Below are 20,566 nucleotides of genomic sequence, written 5' to 3' on the forward strand. Positions count from 1 at the left end.
TTGTTCACAAATGCCTGAGCTCAGCTGTGACAACCCAGAGGCAGCTGCTTTGATGGCCTTTTAGTGTAAGAACCTGGAATAAGGAGTGGATCCTGCCATTGCCTCCTGCCTGGGACAGCACCAGCTTAGTTCCCAACTCAAACTGCAAGGAACTGGTTAATTGAAGTCAGTCTGAAGGTGGAAATAGGCAAAGCCACATGAAATCTGGGTGAAGGTGCATTTGAGGACTCTTGCTTTACCTCTGATCAACCACAGTAACAGAAATCCTTCTGCTAAGGAGGGAAATGAGCTTGGCAGCAAGCAGGAGTTTGAATTTGGAAAGCAGCTATATCTGAAAGCCCCCAGATCTGTGGGGTTTAGCAGAACACAGCACCTAGCAGGAAGGTCTATTTATAATGTTGTGGCAGTCATCCAGAGAGGAAAAACCAGGACAAGCTGCAGCAAGAGAGGCAGAGCCCTGCTCCCAACCTGCCCAGGAAAGGTGCAGGGACTGCAGGAGCTGTGAGCAGCTCACAGCAGCTCCACTCCATCCTGCCTGTGAGCAGCTGCTCCTTGCACTGACAGGGCAGCCTTGACCCCCTGCACCCCAGTGTGGCCTCTCCTCTCAGATTTGGGGAGCAGGAGCCCTGCCTGGCTCTGGCTGATCTCCCTGCAGACAGAATTTTGGGGTGCTGTGAGCCTGAGCTGGGCTGTTTGTGAGGACAGACTTGAGAGGCAGAGCTACAGCCAGTCACATCTGTGCAAACATTTTCTTCCAGTTTTAATCATTAACCTGCTCAGCCTTTTTGCTCCCTGCTCCACCCTGATGTTTCTGACAAGGGCAGCATTTTTCAGGAGCCATGGAGGGTTTTGCAAGAGGCTCTGTCATGACCATTTTATAGAGTTTTACAGCAGTCACCAGCTGCTCCAGCTACTGAAGAGATGCCAGAAGGGTCAAGAACATTAATAACATGCATTTCCTATTCAAATTACTTGAAAATTTCAACTTTGGGCAGTCTGTGCAGCACAAATAAGCAGAAGCCCTACATGGCATTATTTTGTTTTCCTAGCAAGTGTTAGACTCAGTAGAAACCAAAATGAACAAGATGAAGGAAAGCCCAGATGGGAGGGAATGAGCGTTTGGAAATCTTCCATCTGACATCAGCAAGTCAGAGCAGCATTTTCTCTTCTGCTGATACAGGACACCATCCCAGGCAAACTCACATTAGAAGTTATTCAGATTTTATATTTAATTCTGTGATATTCAGTACCCCACCAGAGTCACTTAGGGGAAAAGCCACTCTCTAAATGCATGCTAGACCATGGGTAACATCAAGAATAATAGTAAATTACTTATTGTCATCATTCCATTCCCCAAGCTCCTTAAAAATAATCCAAAATATGAGAATTAAAACGCTGAGCATACCAGTAGCAGCCCACTTCCCCTGAGCATAGTGTTTAATTGAGTCACAGGAGTCTCCCATGATTTTTCACTGTGCTCTTCTCACCCCTCCCCTCAGAGTTAAACTTGTCCTGGGATCACCTCTGTGTGCTGCTACACAAGGAGCTTTTCACACCCCTCCAGAAAACTGAGTAGCACTTGCAAATATTTATACATGATGCTCATAAATTGCAAGATAAGAGGCTGCTTTATGCAGCTGAGCAACAGGAAAATGAATTAGACTGCAAGTGTGTGACTGTCACCTACCAGGAGACAGCCTTGTGGGAATTCATTCCAGGAAAATCCATTCCAGGGATATCACTTACCAGTTGGTGCAGTCTGGCTGCAGGGACAAGTCAGCCTCTTTAGCAATGCTGGGGTGAATTTTTGTACTGGAGATCTGATTCCCAGAGATCCCTGCCAGAAAAGAACAGTCCCAGGCACAAGGGGATGGAGAAGGGTTGCTGGAGCCTCCATCACAAATATATTCCCTGCAACTGTGGCATTGTGTAGTCTATTCTTTCTGCTTGGGCAAAAAAAAATTGTTATCCTAATTATTTTCTATTCTTCCCAACTACACATCCTGGACCCAATTGCAGCTGCTGCCCTGAGAGTCCTGCTCAGCACAGTGAGGAGCTCCACTCATGGCACTCCTCAGTCTGTCCCTACTGTTTTCTTCCTTTCTGCAGCAGGGAAAAGGAACATTTTTATTCTGCACTTGAGCAACGCTCTGCTGCATCCTAGCCAGGACTCACAGGCAGAGCCTGATCCTATATCTCAGCCTCTACCTACACCCTCCAACCAAAAACCCCAAAGCTGCCTTCCTTCCCTCCCTATTATACCCTCTCCCCACCTGACAGTGCTCCCTCCCACCTGCAGCTCCCTAATTCCCATCTGTGGCCAATTCCCTGAGCAGGCATGGGCTCAGTAATGATTGAGTTGAAATAAGTGCAGTAAAAACCCACTTTATGTTAGTGGCACCAGTATTTGACTTCAGGCCACACTTATCCCTTCTCCTGGCAAAGTGTCAGGGCTGCCTAAGCAGGAGATTGTGATAAGCAATGGCAAGAATGGATTTGTTATCTTTTCCCAGTGTGTTTTCCTGCATCTGTGCTGTTCTCAGTGTCCCCTGCCACTCCTGAGGCAGAACCCAACAGCCCAAACCTCCAAATTCCTTTGGCAGCCCTCTCTGGGCAGATGTGCAGGTCCAGATGTGCAGGCTGGTGGCTGCTCCTCTTGTCCCTGTCCTGTGAGCATGTCCTGCTGCTGGTGCTGTGGGTCACAGGCTGGGCACACAGTGGGGAGCCTCACCAGGCCATAAAACCTTTGGAGGAAAAAATAAAACCAGTTTGAAGAGCAGGAGAGAGGCAATTTTCCTCTTGGCTGAGGGAGCCAGGCCTCCTGTGTGACACATCCCAGCTCAGAGAGGTCTCCCAAGGCACAGACCTCTCTTGGCTGCTGAGTCTCACTCTCCCAACTAGGTCAGGGTGTTCTGCAGCTGTTTCAGGCTGAGTTTGGGACTCTTCAGTTGTGGTGCAGAGTTTCTGGTAACGCTGAGCAGCGCTGGGGAATGAGGCAACATGAAAATGCCTCAAGGAATGCACAGTGAGGAAAGCAGGGCCCCACCTAAATGCTGCATTTTTTTTGGCTCAGGTTTGTGCTGCCACTGCTAGACTCAAGTAGTTTTTGGAGGGTGAGCACCAAAACTGGGGAGGAACTTTGATGTTCTAAGAAATTCAGGTTGAACTAATGGTTCAGTCATTTGATTTTTAAAAACATCAAACCTCCCTTCCCAGAATGGGGATATTTTTATCTGTCTCATCCATCTAAATCTGGGGAATGGCTCATTTCCATTCCCTCTCCAAAGATCTGTTTAGACCTGTAAAACACAGGAGGGGAGCAAAAATTCACCCACTATCAGGCCTTAAACTGAGAGCTCAACTTTGTATCAGCTGCAGCAGCATATGAAATGCTCAGGAGTTGTAACAAACTGAAGTCCCTGCAGGCCCCTTCCACTTTTTGTCAAGTTCTTTTTGGCAAATAAATGAAGATAAACCCTCAGATGCTTTGGGTCCCCAAAACAAGAGCTCTAAATCCTGCAGGTCCCTCGCTGCTGCAGTCAGGAGGGCACTGGATAAATCTGGTGTTTGAAACTTCCAGTGATTCCAAAGGGAATTCTTTGGGCTGACATGTATCATATGTGCCCCAGAATCTTTCCAGGATACATTTTCCCTGCCTCAGTTTCAACCCATTATTCTAATGAAAACCTCTTTCATTATGCAAATCATCTCCTCTCTCAGTTTTCAGTTATTCTGTGCATATTTCAAAACCAGCTGTTTCTATCTGTCCCTGCAATCATCCTCTAGAGAAAACTTCACCTGTTTCCAGCCCTGAACTCCTGTGATGAGGGATGTGGTGTTCCTTGTGTGTTCCTCTTTGCCCTCCAGGCTTTCCCCCTCTGACAGGAGCTCCCTTTTCCCTGGGTGGGTCATTATCTGCATTCTTCTCTGGAAAATGAGGAACTGCCTGGGTTAAACCTCCTCTGTCATCTTGGAGAGAAGTGACTTGGACTTGGTGACAAGGCTGGAAACTGCTCTTTCTGGCCCAGTGACTCAGACACTTCCCCCAGTTCCTGGAATTGGGAGCTGCTCCTGCTGCCTGACATGGCAATTCCACCTTTCACACCAACATCCAGGTGACTAAAATGTTGATTTTAGAGGCTGATTATAGCAATGAGTGAGGAACACATCTCTGGGTGATGATGGAGCCTGAAAAACCTCGATGATCCTGTGAGTGTTGGCGTCTCCTTGTGCCCACTCATGCCCTGCCCACAGGAACAGGGAATATTAGAGATGGAGATGTAGCCACAGCATCACCAGCACAGCAGGAGAGCAGTCCAGTGAGCTCAGCTGGTTGATTTCTCCTCCTTCCCAGAGAAATAAGTGCTCCCTACCATGTGTTTTGAAGATTAACATCTGCTGAGGGAGAAACTGGATCCATATTTCTTCTTATGGAAGCTATTCCAGGGTGAGAAGGAATCCCAGCCTGCATGGTGTGGTTGATGGGAAGCACTTCAGAGCCCTAGAACCACATCAAGGAGAGCCAGGGTGTCTGTGCTGACTCTGGCAGCATCAATGGAATCCTCTTCCTCCCCAGGCCTGGTAAATCCAGGCCTGTGCCCAGTGGAGCAGACAGGGAGACTTGCAAGAAGCATCTTTCACTGCAAGAGGGCTCTCTCTGAGCCTGCAAGCTGGTCTCAAATACCCAAGACACTTGCCTGGGATTTTTAATGGATTTTTTTTGAATTTGGAAGATTTACCACGACATTTTGAACAAAAACACTGTAAAATTCCCATTGGTGTGGTTCTGAACACTTGAAGCCTCAGAAGCAGAGAGCACTGGCTTTATCCCTTAAAGCTGGGCTTGGCACATCCCCTGTGTTTTGCAGCACAGCAGCACCTGCTGAACACACATCCTGAGTCTGATAGCCAGGCCACAGAGGAGTGACAGAATGAGCTGGAATGTCACAAATAAATCTGATTGTGTGCCATGAATTTGAGCAGAGCAGCCAAGCAGGACAGTGGCATCAGAAGGAGAGGGGCTGTCCTGGGGCCAGGGGAACAGCAGCAGCCCCACCCATGGTGTGGGACCCCTCTTGTGGGCCCTGCTCTGCCACAGACCCCACTAAAAGCTGCCTCAGAAGGGATTAACATTGGTGTTTAATTAGGACAGGGGATATTCACACTCCAGGGCAGCTGTGGCAGAGGGCACATGAACAACAGGATGTGTGGCTCCAAGGTTTTCAGGCAGGGTGTGTGTTTTTCTCAATAATTCAGGAATTACCAGAGTTTGAAAGGCAGCTCAGTGTTCATGGCTGACTCGACCATTTGCATCTCAGGGATGGAAATGCTGACAATACTGAGATTGGGTTTTGTTTTTCCACATGTTCATGGATCCCTTCTCACCTCCCAGGGAAGCTGAGCCCAGCTCACCCCTTCCTGCAATCTCCATCCACACACATTTGCAGTCATTGTTAATTACAGCTGCCACTCTCTAATGGCAGTGGAACACATCAACAGCCTCCATTTCTTTTGCTCCAGTTCCATTGTGGTTATTGGGAGCTGGGGGATATATATATATATATATATATATATATATTTATATACAGTTAGCTGTCCAACCTGATCATCTCCTATTAAGTGTAGACACAAATTAATGTAATTAATAACTGTGAGAAGACAGATTTTTACCCCCTGCAAGCCTCAAAGAACAGCACAGGAGTCATGTGCTGCTTCTAACCCTGATCAGTGTGAAATAATTGCACAAACTTCAAACTAAAGGGGAGCAGAACAGAAAGGTGCTGGTCCTGGCAGAGCTATTCCTAAAGGACAACCCCTTCCTGTATTGGAGTCACTGCCAAGCTGAACCTCCCCATCTGTGGGAAATAAATATAAATCTGTGCCCATTGCAGGAACTGAAGTGATGATTTAGCTGGAAATTCTGAGAGCTTGGTAATAACTCCCTCTAGAAAAGTGGGATAACTTTTTTTTGCTTCCCAGAGAAGATTAAGGGATTTTAGAAATGCAACCAAAAACCCCACCAGCACCACCCTATCCCACAAATATAGGGCATTTACATTTTTAACCACAGCATCATTCTGATGTATGTTTTCAGCCTGAATTTCAGCATTTCTGGTTTTAAGAAGTCCTTTGGAGTCTGTGTGATCTTTTGGAGCAGGAAGGGACAGGAAGGCAGAGGTGTGTTCAGCTGACCCAGGGCAGTGACCAACCCTTCTGGACAGGCTCTTGATGGAAATCAGGCTGGATTTTGAATTAGGTCTCTACCCAGGCTGATAATTATGAAAAATGGATTCCTCCCAGGGAAAACAGAAATTTCATGAATGCTTTCCAGCTATATCATAATCCTGGTGTCCCTCCAAGGATAAATTTGCTGTGGCACACAAAGCATGGAGACAACCAACCGTGTTTTTCTGGTCAGTTCCTTTCTATGTTTATTCTTAGTAGTTTAAATAATAAATTATTTCACTGTCTCAGCTTGTCTGGCCTACTCAGCTGTGCTTGTTTTACATGTGGATTGTCTCTTGCCATGCTCAGAGTGGAGCAGAATGAAGCCTTGAGTGGCATCTAGAGACTGCTACCAAGGGTTTAGAGATATGAAACTGAACACACCTACTTTAAACATCTTCTGTGGCTTCCTTGTCCACTAGAGACACTGAATTCTGATTATTTCCAGTCCAAATTCTGACCTTCCTCAAGTAATTCTTTCAAATCCTTTGTCTGTTTTCTCTGGTTATACCCTACAAACTCTGTGAAAATAAAATCACATTTGTCCTGAGTGATGTTAACCAAAGAAACAAGAATTATTAGTCCTCTAGATGGTGCTACTATTTCAAATAAAGCAGCTGGATGTTTGAGGATTTCCTTGAAATATATTCTGTAATGCCCCATGAGAAAGGACCACGGTGAGAAATCCTGACTCCAATAAAAGAAGTGATGTCACACAACCCAAAATTTCACCTCACAGGGCAGCCTGTGCACAAACACATTGACTGCTTTTCTTTCAAAGCAGTGGATGTCCCAGGATTTTAGTAAACGCAGCAAAATGACAAGATTTATTGATGAAAGTGATCTGCACTTCATTGAAACCCCAGGAACAGCTGCAGGCCCTGGTTAAACACCTGGTTGTGCACTCTGTTCAAGGCTGTTTACTGCAAGTGCTTTAGGGATATAAGGAAAGAAGGTAAAACCATAAGGAAAGAAGGTAAAACCATTTACTTTTTCTTGCCCAGCACAGCTGCATGTGGCCCAGCACTGAAATATGGGGCCAGCTGTCAATAAAACAAATTTTCTTGTCTTTATTTCCTCTATGCCCACTCACTTTTTAAGAAGATGCCAAAGTTCCTCTTACTCTTTTCTCTCTTTCCAAGGCTCCCATCTGTATTTTCAGAACAGCTGCCTATTTTCCCTCTGATATTTTTCCTTATTCTCTTTACAGATCCAGCCAGATGGATTTTCAGCACCAGATTTTTTTCCCTGTTGCTGTCAAAATCAAGAACAAAAACTTTCTGATTTCAAGATTATTATTGTTGTACATTGTTATACATTGACCTTTGAAACATATATTCTCCATTACCACTATCTCTTACTTTGTGCAAAGTTCATCTGTTATCTAAATAAATGTCAAATTTGGGATCTTGTTAAGCTTTTAGCTTCAGTAAAATAACTGTGAATTTCTGGAGTTTACTCAGACAGTGTAAAAGAAACATTTATTTCATTGATTTTGACTATTCAACCTTTAAAAATTCAGAGTATTTGTTCTTGTGTTATGAGAAAATGATTTTGTATTCTTTCCATGTCCCCATTTATTTATCTACTTTCCAAGAAACTTTCCCCACAGGAACATCTTGGTGACTTTTACTGCTCTTTTATGAGTGCTTTTCCACTGTCATAATAATTTGGTTGGTTGGTTTCTGAGGCAGCAAAGCCACAAAATCAGGGTCTGTGCATGCTCACAAAAATGATTTTTTAATACAAGAGACTCTAAATACAGACTGAAAGTTATATTTAAAAATAACCATGAAGACATGAGCTTAAACAACAAATGGTTTATTTAGCACACATAGTGTAATAAATAAATCCTTGCACATGGTAATTCCCTAAGTCCTCTGACCTTTTTCCAGAAGTCCCTGTTCCTGTAAATGAAGTGCTCTATTGTCCCTTTTGTGAGGACCAGCACAGGCAATCAGAATTAGGCTGACTTTGGAATTGACTCTTTCAACTCCTCAGAATCTTCTGGCTCAAAATAAGGTTCCAAAACAGGTTTTAATTTGACTTCTTCTGGTGGCTTGTGAGGCTCTTCTCTCCTCTTCTCTCCATCTTTTAGAAGTGGAACCAATGTTTTCCAGTGCTTCCCTGAAACTAAAAAGGAAAGGAATGGTGAATTTTTTTCCCCTCCACAGAAACAGAAGAAAATATTCAAGTGGTTTGAACAGGAAGCTGCTGAAAGAAGAAGAAAGAAGCAGGAAGAAAGGACTTTGTGGTTTTCTTCCCCATCCTGTTCCACAAGTTTTCCATATTTCAGGTGGGAAGTACTGACTGCACAGTGAAATACTTTGGTGCTGAGCTCCCACTCTGGGGCTTGGGGTCTCCAAGGCAGCTCCTTGGTTTTTACTCCAGAGAGTCAAACTGTCAGCAGTGAGCCCATTTCATCCTTTTGCATTTTGTGCTGGCTGAAAATGCCATCAGCTCAGCCACTGCATTATCAGGAAGTGCATAGCACTGACTGCCCTCCATCAGCTAATCCATGCTGCTGCTTTCACCAGAGGGCAGGATTTGGGTCCCTGAAAGCCTCACCTCTGCCAGGCTTAATGGAGAAACTGAGATTTCGTCTGAGGTCCCCAGAGTACCCAGGGTCTTCGTTGATGATGCCCAGATTAGTGTTCCACGTGGACCAGTTCACTTCATCAACCCTGGGGAGACAACAACAAACCCAAGATCTATTCTTAGGATCACCAGACAGCTCCAGGATCAGTTCATACCACAAAATGTCACCTCTCAGTCCTGAGATCTGACCCAAAACCCAGATTGAACTGACCACTGCAGACTGTTAGTGCTCTATTCTTCAGAGTGCTCCAGGGGGAAAGTTCTACTTCCCTCCACCAGATACTTGAAGCTGTTTGTCTACTTGCTGGCTTGATACACAAACAAAGAGGTTACCTGAAGCACCATCTGTAATCATCTTGGCCATCAGGGGTGATCCCCACCAGGACTTGCTTCCCAGAGCGGAAGGAGTGCCTCAGACAGTTCAAGTAGCTGTTCTCAATGTCCAGGATTGTGATGGCTCTCTGCCAGGTAAAAGAGAGCAGAGCACTGAGGGGCTGCTGGTCAGACAAAAACAAATCCTGAATTCTGTCTTTGTTTTAAAAACCCTGAGTTTTTATCATTGTCAACATCATAGAGCAGACACTGTAACTCTGCAGCATCCCCCTTTGTTAATATGTCACTGAAAATGCTGAATTACTGCCCTGTGAATAAAACTGTGAAGTTCCTTACTTACCTCCAATAAAAACTGATTCTGGTAAGGACTGGTTTTCCCCTTGCATAATCTCTCTCTTCATAGTCTGATCAGGATTTTCCATCAGACAAAGCCCAATAATTTAAAAATACTTTTCTTACATTCTGAAAATCTGTGGAACACTGGCAGTATCTGCTTAGCCAAAACATCAAATAAACATGGAAAAGGAGCTAATACACTTTTTTTAGGAGCAGTTCAGGTGAATCAGAATGAAGCAGTGACCTGCTATTTAGATACATGTCAGCTCCTAAGGATTTTTTCTGATATCTTTTCTGATTCCCCACAGCTTTTTTTTTGGGCAGCAGCCTGACAGAACCAACACACCTGGAGTTTCCAGATGCTCTTGCTCTCCTGTGCAATTTTGTTGACAGTCTCTCCCATCAGTGCAATGAGCATGTTGAGCAGGAGGATGTAGGTGAGGATGACATAGAGCACCAGCAGGATGACAAACACAGACTTGAACCTGTAGTTCTCTGTGAACTCCAGGTCCCCCATGCCAATGGTGAACTTGAAGAGCTCCAGGCAGGTGTAGTAGAGGCTGTTGTAGGAGGTGCGGCCCCGTTTCACGTGGCAGCACCTGGCATAGTCAGAGCTATTCGTTTCCTGCCCCTCGTTGTCATCTTCAATCAAAGTCACCACAGCTGTGGCAAAGAGAGAATTACATTCACACAATGGAAACACAGTCTGAGATCAGAACTTCATTGCAAGAAGTGAAAAGGAGCAGAGAGGTAACACACGCTCCCTCCACGGCACATTGCCCCCAGGGAAATTGCCCTATAAAATATTCCCCAGAACTGACACCCTCTTAGCAGGTGCTGGCTCAGTTTTCTCCACATAGAAAAGGATAACAGGTTTTCTATTTAGCTTTACAACTTTGAAAAGCTGTATGAAATTACTACAAATAATCGTTATTCTGAAGTGATTTTTTTTTTTAATTAGGTTAATTTGATAGGTTTTTTGTTGGGATCAAAATCTCTAAGCAACTTGAAAAACTAACATTTCTGAGATTCTTTAAGGTAAAAAAAAGTAACTCCAAGTAGAATATTACCTGTGGAAAATCCCAAGAGGAATACGAGATAGACAAACATGAAGCGACATAAATCCCTCAGGATCATCTGTAGCATGGAAACAGAGGAAAAGATTTTAAAACTTGAATGAAAATTTCAACAAAAACTGGTAGAAAATACTGCTTTGGCTCAAGAATGCATTTGCTCTGAACTGGCTGCTCATGCATTGAATTGTTGTTTATCCAGCTGAGATATAAACTTTAATACAGAACATTTTTCTCTTATCCATTCAACAATTTACACACAAATGCAACACATACACATGGGAACAGTTTCCTCTTCATGAGCACAAACCACATAAAGGCAGTTCCATCTTTCTTCCCCTCTTGGGCTGGCTGGCTACATCCCAGAGAGGTTTATTAGCCAGCTACTGCCTCTTGGCTAATTGCTCTGTTTGGCAACATTTTATCTATACCTGGAGAAATTCCAGCTGGTAGAAAGCTGGGCCATCTCCCACCAGAACAGCCTGCACTGTTCTCAGTCTCCTTGCATCCATGCCTACCCAATTATAGTTATTTTGAAGCATGGCAGGTAATAAAAATAATAACCATCATCATCCTATCAAGACTGCTATAAAACATATGGGTGAAGAGAAGGGGGGAGGGGTTTAACATTACTTAAATTTTATCACTTCACTCAGAAAATAATAACAAAGGCCAGCAGAGTCATATGAGAGGCAGGCAGGGCCAGGTGTGCCCTGAAATGAACGGGGCTGTTGGCAGGAGCTCTGCTGCCCCCTCAGGCGCTCCCTGCACTGACCTTGGCGATCATGACCGAGTAAATCCCCATCTGCTGGAAGCCCCGCGTGTAGTACAGCATGTTGGCCCAGCCCAGGGCCAGGGAGAACACCATGGAAGCCACGTAGAGCTCCTGGCCACAGAAGTACAGCACCACAGAGCTCAGCAGGAGCAGGGAGTGGACAAAGCTGGAAGAGAAGAGTGGTGTGAGTGCAGAAGGCTGAGCTGGCCACAGGTGCTGGGAACGGAGCAGAACAAGGGATTGTCCAGTTGGGAAGAGAAAGGGCCTTGGAGAGGCAAAGCTCCCTTAGCAATGGGAGGATTTCTGCATAAACAATGTGTAAATCTCATTTGGATATCTATTCCTAACTCCTGCATGACACACTGAACATTCAGACACTTAATTTGCTTTACCTCCACAGGAGGTCACTGATCCAGACCCATCTGTTCAAGGATATCCACTGGCAACTCTGTAAAGACCCAGGGAATTATAGCAAAGCTCCTGTCACAGGTGGCTTCAGCCTCAACTACAGATCCCACACACAGAGATGCAATCAAAGATATTGGAGCTTACAAAAGAACCTCACTGTAGCCATCAACTATCAGGGTCCTCAGTGATGGGCGCCTCTGCACGAAATACTGGATCTGAAAAGGGAACAAAGACCAGGTTTGCATCAAGGAAATATTAATATCCCCTGTGAATTAATTAACTAAGCACTGACCCCTGTATCAGGGAGCTTAAAACACCTCACAAGAACAGCTCAAAACCAACACTGATGGAAGAGCTAGGGAGGACCCTTCCAGTAACATCAGGTCAAGGAAAATTATTTGTACCTCTTGACTAAAACATGGATTATCTAAGCAGCCAATGCTCATGAATAGGAAAAGCATGTTTGATTCTCTCCTACACCTACCCAAACAGCAAAAGGAAAATTTTCAAATATCTTACCCCTCTGAAAAAAAAATAGAGGCCTCCCAGTACACTCAGGATCTCTCCAGTTACTCGAAAATATTCCCCAGTGCTGTAACCAAAGGTGAAGGGAGGCTGTAGAAGACAGGAAAACAGATATGTTCAGAACTGGAGATAGAAATACCTGGCCTTCCAGCAGCTGGAAGCAACTCCATTCTGGGGGAACAGGGAGTGGTTTAAATTTCTCAGTGTGCTGCAGCAAAGGGGCAAGACCAAGACTGGGAAGCAAGCAGGGTCAAATCTCTCTCCTGCCTTTAGGAAAGGGGAAAATTTGCATGCTAAGGGCACACATTCAGATTGGGATATCATGCAGTGGGTGGTTCCCCTGACACATGACAGGAGCAATGTACCTTTTCATCCTTCTGTACAGGTCTGTAGTAAGCAGCTGCAGTGAGGATGGTGATGTGCATGGTGTAGACAAAGAAGTTGAAGTAAAACAAGTGCTTGACAAAGCGGTCCCACTTGTCTTGCAGCAGCCTGTTAAGGGGCTCCACCAGCAGCATCTCGTGACGGTTCTGTGCAGGAGCAAAAGGAGAATTTTGCTAGGACCAGAATATACTGGACTTTGAAAAAACCCATATTCTATAATTCTTCAGCAAATGGTCCCTGTAGTTCCCTTAAGCTCAGGGTGAAGGTTGCTGTTTCATGGAACTGAGGGAAAAGATGCTCTGTGTGAAACGTGAAGCTCTCCCCAGCTAAGGAGGTGCAGTACTCACCGGTGTCTCACTGCTGTAGGCAAGGATCTCCAGCACTGAATTTTTCTCACAGGTGTCTATACAGGACAGGTCATAAAGAGAGGAGTGGACAGGTCCATAGGCCCATTCAGTGAACTTCCTGGACAAGTGTCTGCACTCGGGGTCTTTGATCTCCCGTCTGAGGATGTAAGCGAAAATCTAATTGCAAAAGAACAATACAACCAACATTTCAGTGCTAATGGACTTCTCATTCCTCAGCCTCTCCACAACACAGGAAGGGTCATTTCTCCCTAGTTCAACTGAGCTGAAGCCAAACCACTGGAGCACCGCAGAGATCACAGTCTGAAATAAACACAGTTAATTTTCTCACTGTGTGATGGGAGATGGGAAATACAAACACCTCTAACCTGGCATTATCTGTTTCAAAACAGCCAGTGTGAAATAAAAGAGCTCCAGTGGTTCAGATATATCAGAGACCCACTTTGTTTCCTCTGGGACTGCCTTGCATACCAGTGGTGTGTGAATATACCAGCTGGGCACAGACACACTCACACTTTGTAGCCTTTAAGGACTGTGCAGTTAAACTGCAGCACCAGTTCCTCTTAACTAAAAGGCCTCAATAATGAAGTTCTAAAATCCATTCTGCATAAATGCTTTACATGTTCTCTCTATAATGTGACACAGCAATGAGACAGTCAAACACCTCTGTTCACCTACCCCTATCTTCCCTGTTTTGGCTGCCAGAGTTAAAGGGGTCAGCCCTTTCTTGTTGGTGAGTTCTTCCAGCTTGAGGATGGGATTAATTTTGGCACCAAGGATCAATATGTTATTGTACATCTTGGTCACAAACTTGGTGTTATCCTTGGTGTTATCTGCAATCTCCACCAGTGTGTGCAGGACCATGTTGCCCATGGAGTCCTCAGCAGTGATGTTGGCTGCCTGGTAGGGATTCTCCAGGAGGAATTTCACAATGCAGAGCTGGTTGGTGCAGGCAGCCAGGGACAAAGGCAGCTCTCCTATGGCAAGCAATGGGAAGGAGTGGTCAGAAAGCCCAGTTCTAGAGGTGCATAAACAGAAACATCACATTGTTTTCACATTTCACCATGAGAAAAGATTAATATCTCTGTCTGGAACAGCATCAATTCTTGTGATAGCTGTTAAAATAGGTTTTCTTTAGTTTAACTACATCACAGAAACACGGCTGCTTAAAAAATCCCTGCCAGGACAGGAGTAGGTTACAAAGGATACAGTGCTCAGAGAACAAAGGAAAGCTGACACCAGGCTCCCACTGAACACCATCAGCTACCAACTGTGTTTCTTTATAAGCTCAGTCTTTGGGAGGAAATGTTTGGCCTAGAGGTGGAACAGCCCATCTGGTACTTGTGAGCCTCCAGTCCCACATAAACAGGATTATTTAACAGCTTGCACTTGGGATGCTGCTAGGACAACTCCATCAATAAAGACCATACTGTGCTCACTCCTACCAAAATAAAAGCCAGATTTCCCTTTGATTTTCCTGAAGAACTCCCCACAGGCTCTGGCATGAACATCTGCTCCATTCTGGACCAGGAGCTTCACCAGGTACATGTTCCTCCTCTCGATGGCAATGTGAAGAGCAGTCTGGCCTGCAGAGACAGCCACCAGACAGAAATCCTCAGCATTTAGTACAGACTGAGAGCTTTCAGCACTGCAATTCCCTCAGCTCCCTGTAAGATGCTGGAACTGAGAGTTCTGCAGGCTAAAAAGCTCTACAACTGAACAGGAAAAAACCCACACAAACAGCAAATGCAAGTCATTAAATCACTGTTTATCAAAAATTGCAGAATATTGCACCTAACTGGGCACAGCCCCAGCACAAATGCACAGATTGTCAATAACACACCAGAACTTTGGGGTGCATAAGACCTCATGCACAAGACTTTGAGAGCCCTGTCTGACCCCATTTCAGTCTCTGCACCCTAAGCATTCACTGCAGCAGCTGTTTCTCTTACCCTTGTAGTAATTGTCAGTATATTCTGCATTAACAAACTCTTTCAGAGTTCCAGTTTTCCTTGCAATATCCAGCAGCAAGGGAATGGTATCATTTTTCCCATCATGTAGATTCAGCATGGCTTTCAGTAAACAGGTTTTGCCAGTTTCAGGCTCTGTAAAACAAAAATGGCAGGTACATAGAAGTGATTACAAACCCACCATCTATACCCAGGCAAGCAGGAATTAATGAGGTTCTTTTCAAAAGACAAGAAACCTCATTTAGTGTTTCACAGAAAATTTCAGCTCCTGTAACCTTCCAATCAATGAGCTGCCCAATCAATAGGGCTATTGAAGGACCTCCTGCAGACACGTAACATAATTATCTTTTTTATTTTCATCTCAGGAGCACTCCTGGAAGAAGAAGAAGGCAACTCAAGGTATGTGACACTAAAAGGTACCTTTGAACTCCTCATCTGTGAGATGCTTGAAGGTTCTGTTAAGGTAGAGTAGCAGGTCACTGAGGTCCTTTGTGTTGCCTTGGGCTACAGCATCAAAGATCCTTCTGCGGTCATAAAATCTGAAAGCTTTTTCTGAGCAGCCTGTGATGGAATCTGTAGATAGGAGCCTAACAAGGGGAAATGTCAGTTACCTAAAGTCAGATATTTAGCAGGCTTTTTATCAACTACCAGAACACTGTTCTTCATTTGCTCAGGTGAAGTAGTAAATGCTGCAGATCAGAATAGGTACCTCTGCAAAGACTAAAAGAACAAAGTCTGCAAGCAACTCTCCTGATAAAATTACAATTCTGTTGCTGAAAAGCTGAGAACAAGTGATCAAAGAGGCATTGAAGCTTGGCAGTGTAACTGCAAGCCTGGAGCCAGGCAATCCCTTGTTCTCACTCTGAACCATGTCCATTCACTGAGCAGCCTCAAGCAAGTGAACTGAGGCCTTCTGCCAATTTTGGGCATAATATCCATGGAGATAGAGATTTTTAGAGATGCCAAGGGACAACAGTTATTGTCACTTTCAGTTGCAACACTCCTTAATTTGGCATAGAAAATAGTGAAACTGAAAAAACGGTCATGTTCAAGTGGAGAGAACAAATGCTGCTCTGAGAACCATGGCCTGCAGCTGTCAAACTATTCATTACAACCAAATCTCACCAGGCAAACTTACTTGTGAAGTTTGCCCCTCTCCAAATTCACATGAGGGAACTTGATGACAGAAGGTGCCATCAGGTGATCCATCTGGCAGAAGGAGTCCATGGGAGCCATGTCCTTGTCACTGTCCCCCATCACAAAGCGGCCCCGTCTCGCAAAAATGTTGCTTTTGGGTGGGTGCACCCTGGAGCTGAGCGGGCCCTGGGGGTTGTCAGGGGCTTCCTGGACAGAGTCCTCCCCATCTGTGTGTTCATCTGTTACTTCAGATTCCTCCATGTCAAAACTGCCAAACTTCTTCATCTTCCCAAGGATGGAGGACATGATGAGCCAGCAGTCTGTGAGGAAGGCCACAAACACCTCAAGTCAGCTCTTGCAGGGCCATGAGTCCCTTTTGCCCAGGGATGTTTTCCACTAACAGCAGGGAGTGGATGGGTTGCTGTCATCCCAGAAATGAGGCAGATGGACACATTCTCACTGTGCCCACAGCCAGAACAGTTTAGTAGGGTCTTTATTCCATTTGTTCCTGTTCCCACTGCCCTTACCCATTCCAGAATGCAGAAAGCAAACCAGAGCATCCCAGAGCTTCCTGTCCATTTCCCTGCAGAGCTGAGCCTCAGCTACCCCTGCCTAAAACCACTGCCTCCTCCTCCAGTCATTGCTAAAGTCTGAACAACCTCAAACCCCAAAAATCTCTGCTTTTCTTCTATACTTTCTGACTGGTTTGTGCCACAAACCGTTCTCATGATTCTATCAGGGATGTAAAAAAAGCCCTGCTTGTGCCATAGCCTGATCTCTGGGATGCTGAGCACAGAGGGCTTCCTGCACCCAGGAAAATGATCCCTTAGGGGCTTTGCCAGAGTTGTGGCAGTGCCTGATGGAAACTGGAGTGTGTGATCCTTGAGAGGCGAGTGTCACCTCAGCCATGAGGCACGGAAACACAGAGGAGAGGTTACCACAGATAAGAACAACCACACAGCTGATCTTGTCTGATTCACAACCTCACAGAACCTGACACAAGCAACAAATACACAGTCAGAGAATGCTTTGGGTGGGAAGAGACCTTAAAGCTCATCTCATTCCACCCCTTTGCCATGGCCAGGGACATTTTCCACTATCCAAGGTCGCTCCAAGCCCTGTCCAACCTGGCCTTGGACACTCCCAGGGATGGGGAGCCCTGTGCCAGGGCCTCCCCACCCTCACAGATAACACACTACCCTCTGCTGAGGGTAGAACAAGTTGCCTTTTTATTTTTTGTTTGGTTTCTTATCAACCTGCTTTAATCAGACAAATATTGTCCTTGTGCCACTGAATGGAAAATATCCTGGAGTTCCAGCAGTAGAGACAGGAACACATCATATCTGAACTGCTGCACAGCTGGCTTAGAGACAGGCTCTGAAACTCCACATTGCTTGGAAATCCTGCAGCTTTGAGCACAGCAATGTCACTAAATCTTTAAAAAGCCTCAAATTATAAACCACATTAGAGTGTCCACTAATTTTCTCTGTACAGTCAGGGTGAAAACAACATGAACACATTTCAAGGTGGTTTCTCTTCACAAGAGAAACATTCTGAGGGTTGTGTGCAAACCTGCACTGAAGCTGGATTTTCAGTTCTGTGGGAATAATTCATATTTACATCAAGGGTCATTTACATTCTTCTGTGAAAGCAGGACAGGGAAGAAAATTTTGTGATTTGCATTTTCTATAATTTTGTACAATTTACACATAAAGAAAACATCAATTTGCAAACTTGCACCTTTGGGGTTACTGGAAACAATCTATCTTAGCACAGATAAAATACTAATGGACTGCAATTTAACTTGCTCACCTTTCAAGTCCTTTGTCTTCTTAGAATCACTCTGAAAAAATAACATAATATCTAATTAACTGAATCCTGTAAATAAGAAGTAAAAATATTTCTATTTGGAACAAGATACTAAAATTACAGAAGAACTATTACTAGAGTGAAAAAGGAATAAAAACAGTTCTATAAAATATAGAAAAAATATAGAAAAATACAGTGGGAATATAGTCATGTATCATTTTAAGTTTTTGTCTATTTAAACTCATGTGGATTGAGCCAAACAGTGAGTGGCTACAGAACACACAATCAATTATTTTCCACAAAATAAATATAAATGTGCAGAATAGGCTCAATCCTGTCTCCCTGGCAATTGCTCAAACCTATATATACTTTATACATGCTTTCCTTTCTAAACCCTGGTAATATATTTGATAATGAAGACAAAGCTGCATTTCCTCATGAGTAGGAATTTGCAAGGGAAAGAAACTTCACAAATCTGTGGAAGGATTATCTAAAAAACCCAATAAGCATTATCTAGTTTAAAAAATGCACAACATACTTGACCTCTTTGAAACCCATGTACACAGAAGTTTGATACAAAGAACAAGGAAATATTTTGGCTAGAATGCCTTGCCACATCACAAATAACAGAGTTTAAAAATAACCAACCATGCTATTCAAATATACATGCAGAACTTACAAATATTGACAATAATCCTGTCTTCTGAAAAATGGTCCAGTCTCAGTAAACACCCACTGATCTACAGGAATTTGCTGCCAGATATTCCTCCTCCAAGGTGCCTGGACTGCAAAGCCCTCAGAGTTTGCTTCTCCACTTCATTTGTCTGCAAAATGTGATGATTTTTAGAACCAAGGGAAGTTCACTGGAAAAACAGAGAATAGAGCAATAAGATAATTAAGAACAATTCTGGAACCAGAAGCATCAGTGGCTTCTATTCCCAGAGGTTTAGCAAAGCTCTTTACAAGAATTGCAGTAAGTTGCTGTTGTTTTTCCCTCCCCTTTAATTGCATTTAGTAATGGATATTCTTCTCCAGATTTCCTCTTTGTAAATACACTCAGCTTTGCAAAAAATAAAAATAAAAAGAAAACAGCACCCAAACCACCAGACAGCAATTGTTTCTGGGGGGGTCACAGTTTCAATTCTTGAATTTCAATTCAATTTACAAAACTTTGTAAAATCTTTCTTGTGTGGCTGATTTAAATATAAATATTTTAATAGTAAGCTGATTCAGAACAGAGTTGAGGAAGAACCAGTAAGTCCAAAACTCTTTTTGTTATTTCATGTTTCTCTGACATTTTATTTAAAGTTTATACATATGTATGTAAGATTCAGCCTCTAAATATTAATATTATGAGGAAAAAAACCCCAATTTACCTAATCCTGGATGGATCTAGGACCCTCAAAAATTCAGAGCTGTGTCATATATTGCTAAATATATAATTTACATAAGATCTTTTTGACAAAAACTAGTCTACAGAAACAGCCTTTCCAGAGGCTGTTAGGCTGGGAGCAACCCCCCAACTTCCCGAGATTTTGAGTAGAATATTAAATTATTCAATGAAATTATCTGTCTTTTGTTTAGCAAAAGGTGGCTGTCTCTCCAGTCGTGCCATCCATCCATGAATATATAAATTATTATGTATTTACCTATTTAATAGCAAACTAATTATACTCCTTAGATCTGTGGTACTCAGAGTAACAAGGCTCTTTATTAATGCATAAATATAGATTACCAATAGGCAGCTCCTCAGCAGCATCCAAAATGCTGCAAAGGCTTTTGATGCGACAGCATTATCAGCTCTTGCCTGCTATGCAATAAAAATGAAAGCAGACCTGCTGATAAAAATATATTTATAATAATGCAAGAGGGAAAACAACATATAACAAATTCAGACTTTTCCCAACACCTTTAGTCTACATTTTCTCTGTAACATGCCAACAGTTCCCTAAACATGACATGGAATGGAAATGAAGCCATCTCTGTAATTAAGATCTCAGAACTCAGCACAGCTTTCTCACCATAAAAATGTCAGTGCTGATGTTGCTAATGAGCAAGAGAGGAATCCATGTCCATATTCCAGAGGAAACATGCTTCCTAGGAATGAAACTGTGTGCAGATTACATGAAACACCTTACTTGTTTCCCAATGTCATTTGAGCAAAAGAAATATACATGTAGACAGAAAAGTATAAATGTTTTAATATTAAAATAAAGACTAGGAGAAAAAATAATTTCTAAGAGGATAAGATAGGGGATAAAACTTGGAAATTTTAAGGGAGTGCACAAAAACATCAGACCAAGTTACAGACAGCAGCTCATCTCTCCCAGCCCTTTCCAACATATTTCCTACCAAGAAAATGAGCCTCACAAGAAGTGTCTTTTTATGCAGAAAGTTAATGGCTCTTTCCCAGTCACTCAGATAAATTTAATATGATAATTACTTCTCATTTCACAAATGGGAATGACAGAGCAACAAAATGTGCAGACCCAGAAGAAGCAGACATTAAATGCAGGGGTTTTGTCCCGCTGTAACGAGTGAGAGTGCATGTGGAATAAAGTGAAAAAAACCATTATAGAGTCAGGAAAAAACCAGAAGCTGCATCTCAGGCCATTCCAAATAATGACT

At 43.6% G+C, this 20,566-nt stretch overlaps 1 protein-coding gene across 1 annotated transcript; it reads right to left on the reverse strand.

Annotated features, from left to right (window-relative positions):
* Positions 1 to 8,090: 8,090 nt before the first annotated feature.
* TRPV1 (transient receptor potential cation channel subfamily V member 1) lies at positions 8,091 to 18,755 on the reverse strand. Its single transcript, XM_084219277.1, has 17 exons — positions 18,618 to 18,755; positions 17,942 to 17,972; positions 16,131 to 16,449; positions 15,413 to 15,579; positions 14,975 to 15,127; positions 14,468 to 14,608; positions 13,701 to 13,999; positions 13,005 to 13,181; positions 12,639 to 12,803; positions 12,268 to 12,363; positions 11,893 to 11,963; positions 11,341 to 11,506; positions 10,563 to 10,629; positions 9,839 to 10,155; positions 9,157 to 9,284; positions 8,794 to 8,909; positions 8,091 to 8,358 (listed from the first exon to the last, which is right to left on the reverse strand). Exons 3-17 carry the CDS (start codon positions 16,433 to 16,435, stop codon positions 8,189 to 8,191), a joined length of 2,538 nt encoding a protein of 845 aa, XP_084075403.1. The 5' UTR covers positions 16,436 to 16,449; positions 17,942 to 17,972; positions 18,618 to 18,755; the 3' UTR covers positions 8,091 to 8,188.
* Between the last annotated feature and the right edge of the window lie 1,811 nt (positions 18,756 to 20,566).

This window comes from Fringilla coelebs (assembly GCF_963513975.1).
Source record: "Fringilla coelebs genome assembly, chromosome: 20".
Taxonomy (NCBI): Eukaryota; Metazoa; Chordata; class Aves; order Passeriformes; family Fringillidae; genus Fringilla; species Fringilla coelebs.

Excerpts from the sequence above, each read along its gene's own strand:
- TRPV1 (XM_084219277.1), bottom strand. The coding sequence starts at position 16,435 with ATGTCCTCCATCCTTGGGAAGATGAAGAAGTTTGGCAGTTTTGACATG. Across the intron at positions 15,580-16,130 it reads GAGAGGGGCAAACTTCACAA|GCTCCTATCTACAGATTCCA; the intron begins GTAAGTTTGCCT and ends TCCCCTTGTTAG. Across the intron at positions 14,609-14,974 it reads TACTGACAATTACTACAAGG|GCCAGACTGCTCTTCACATT; the intron begins GTAAGAGAAACA and ends CTGTCTCTGCAG.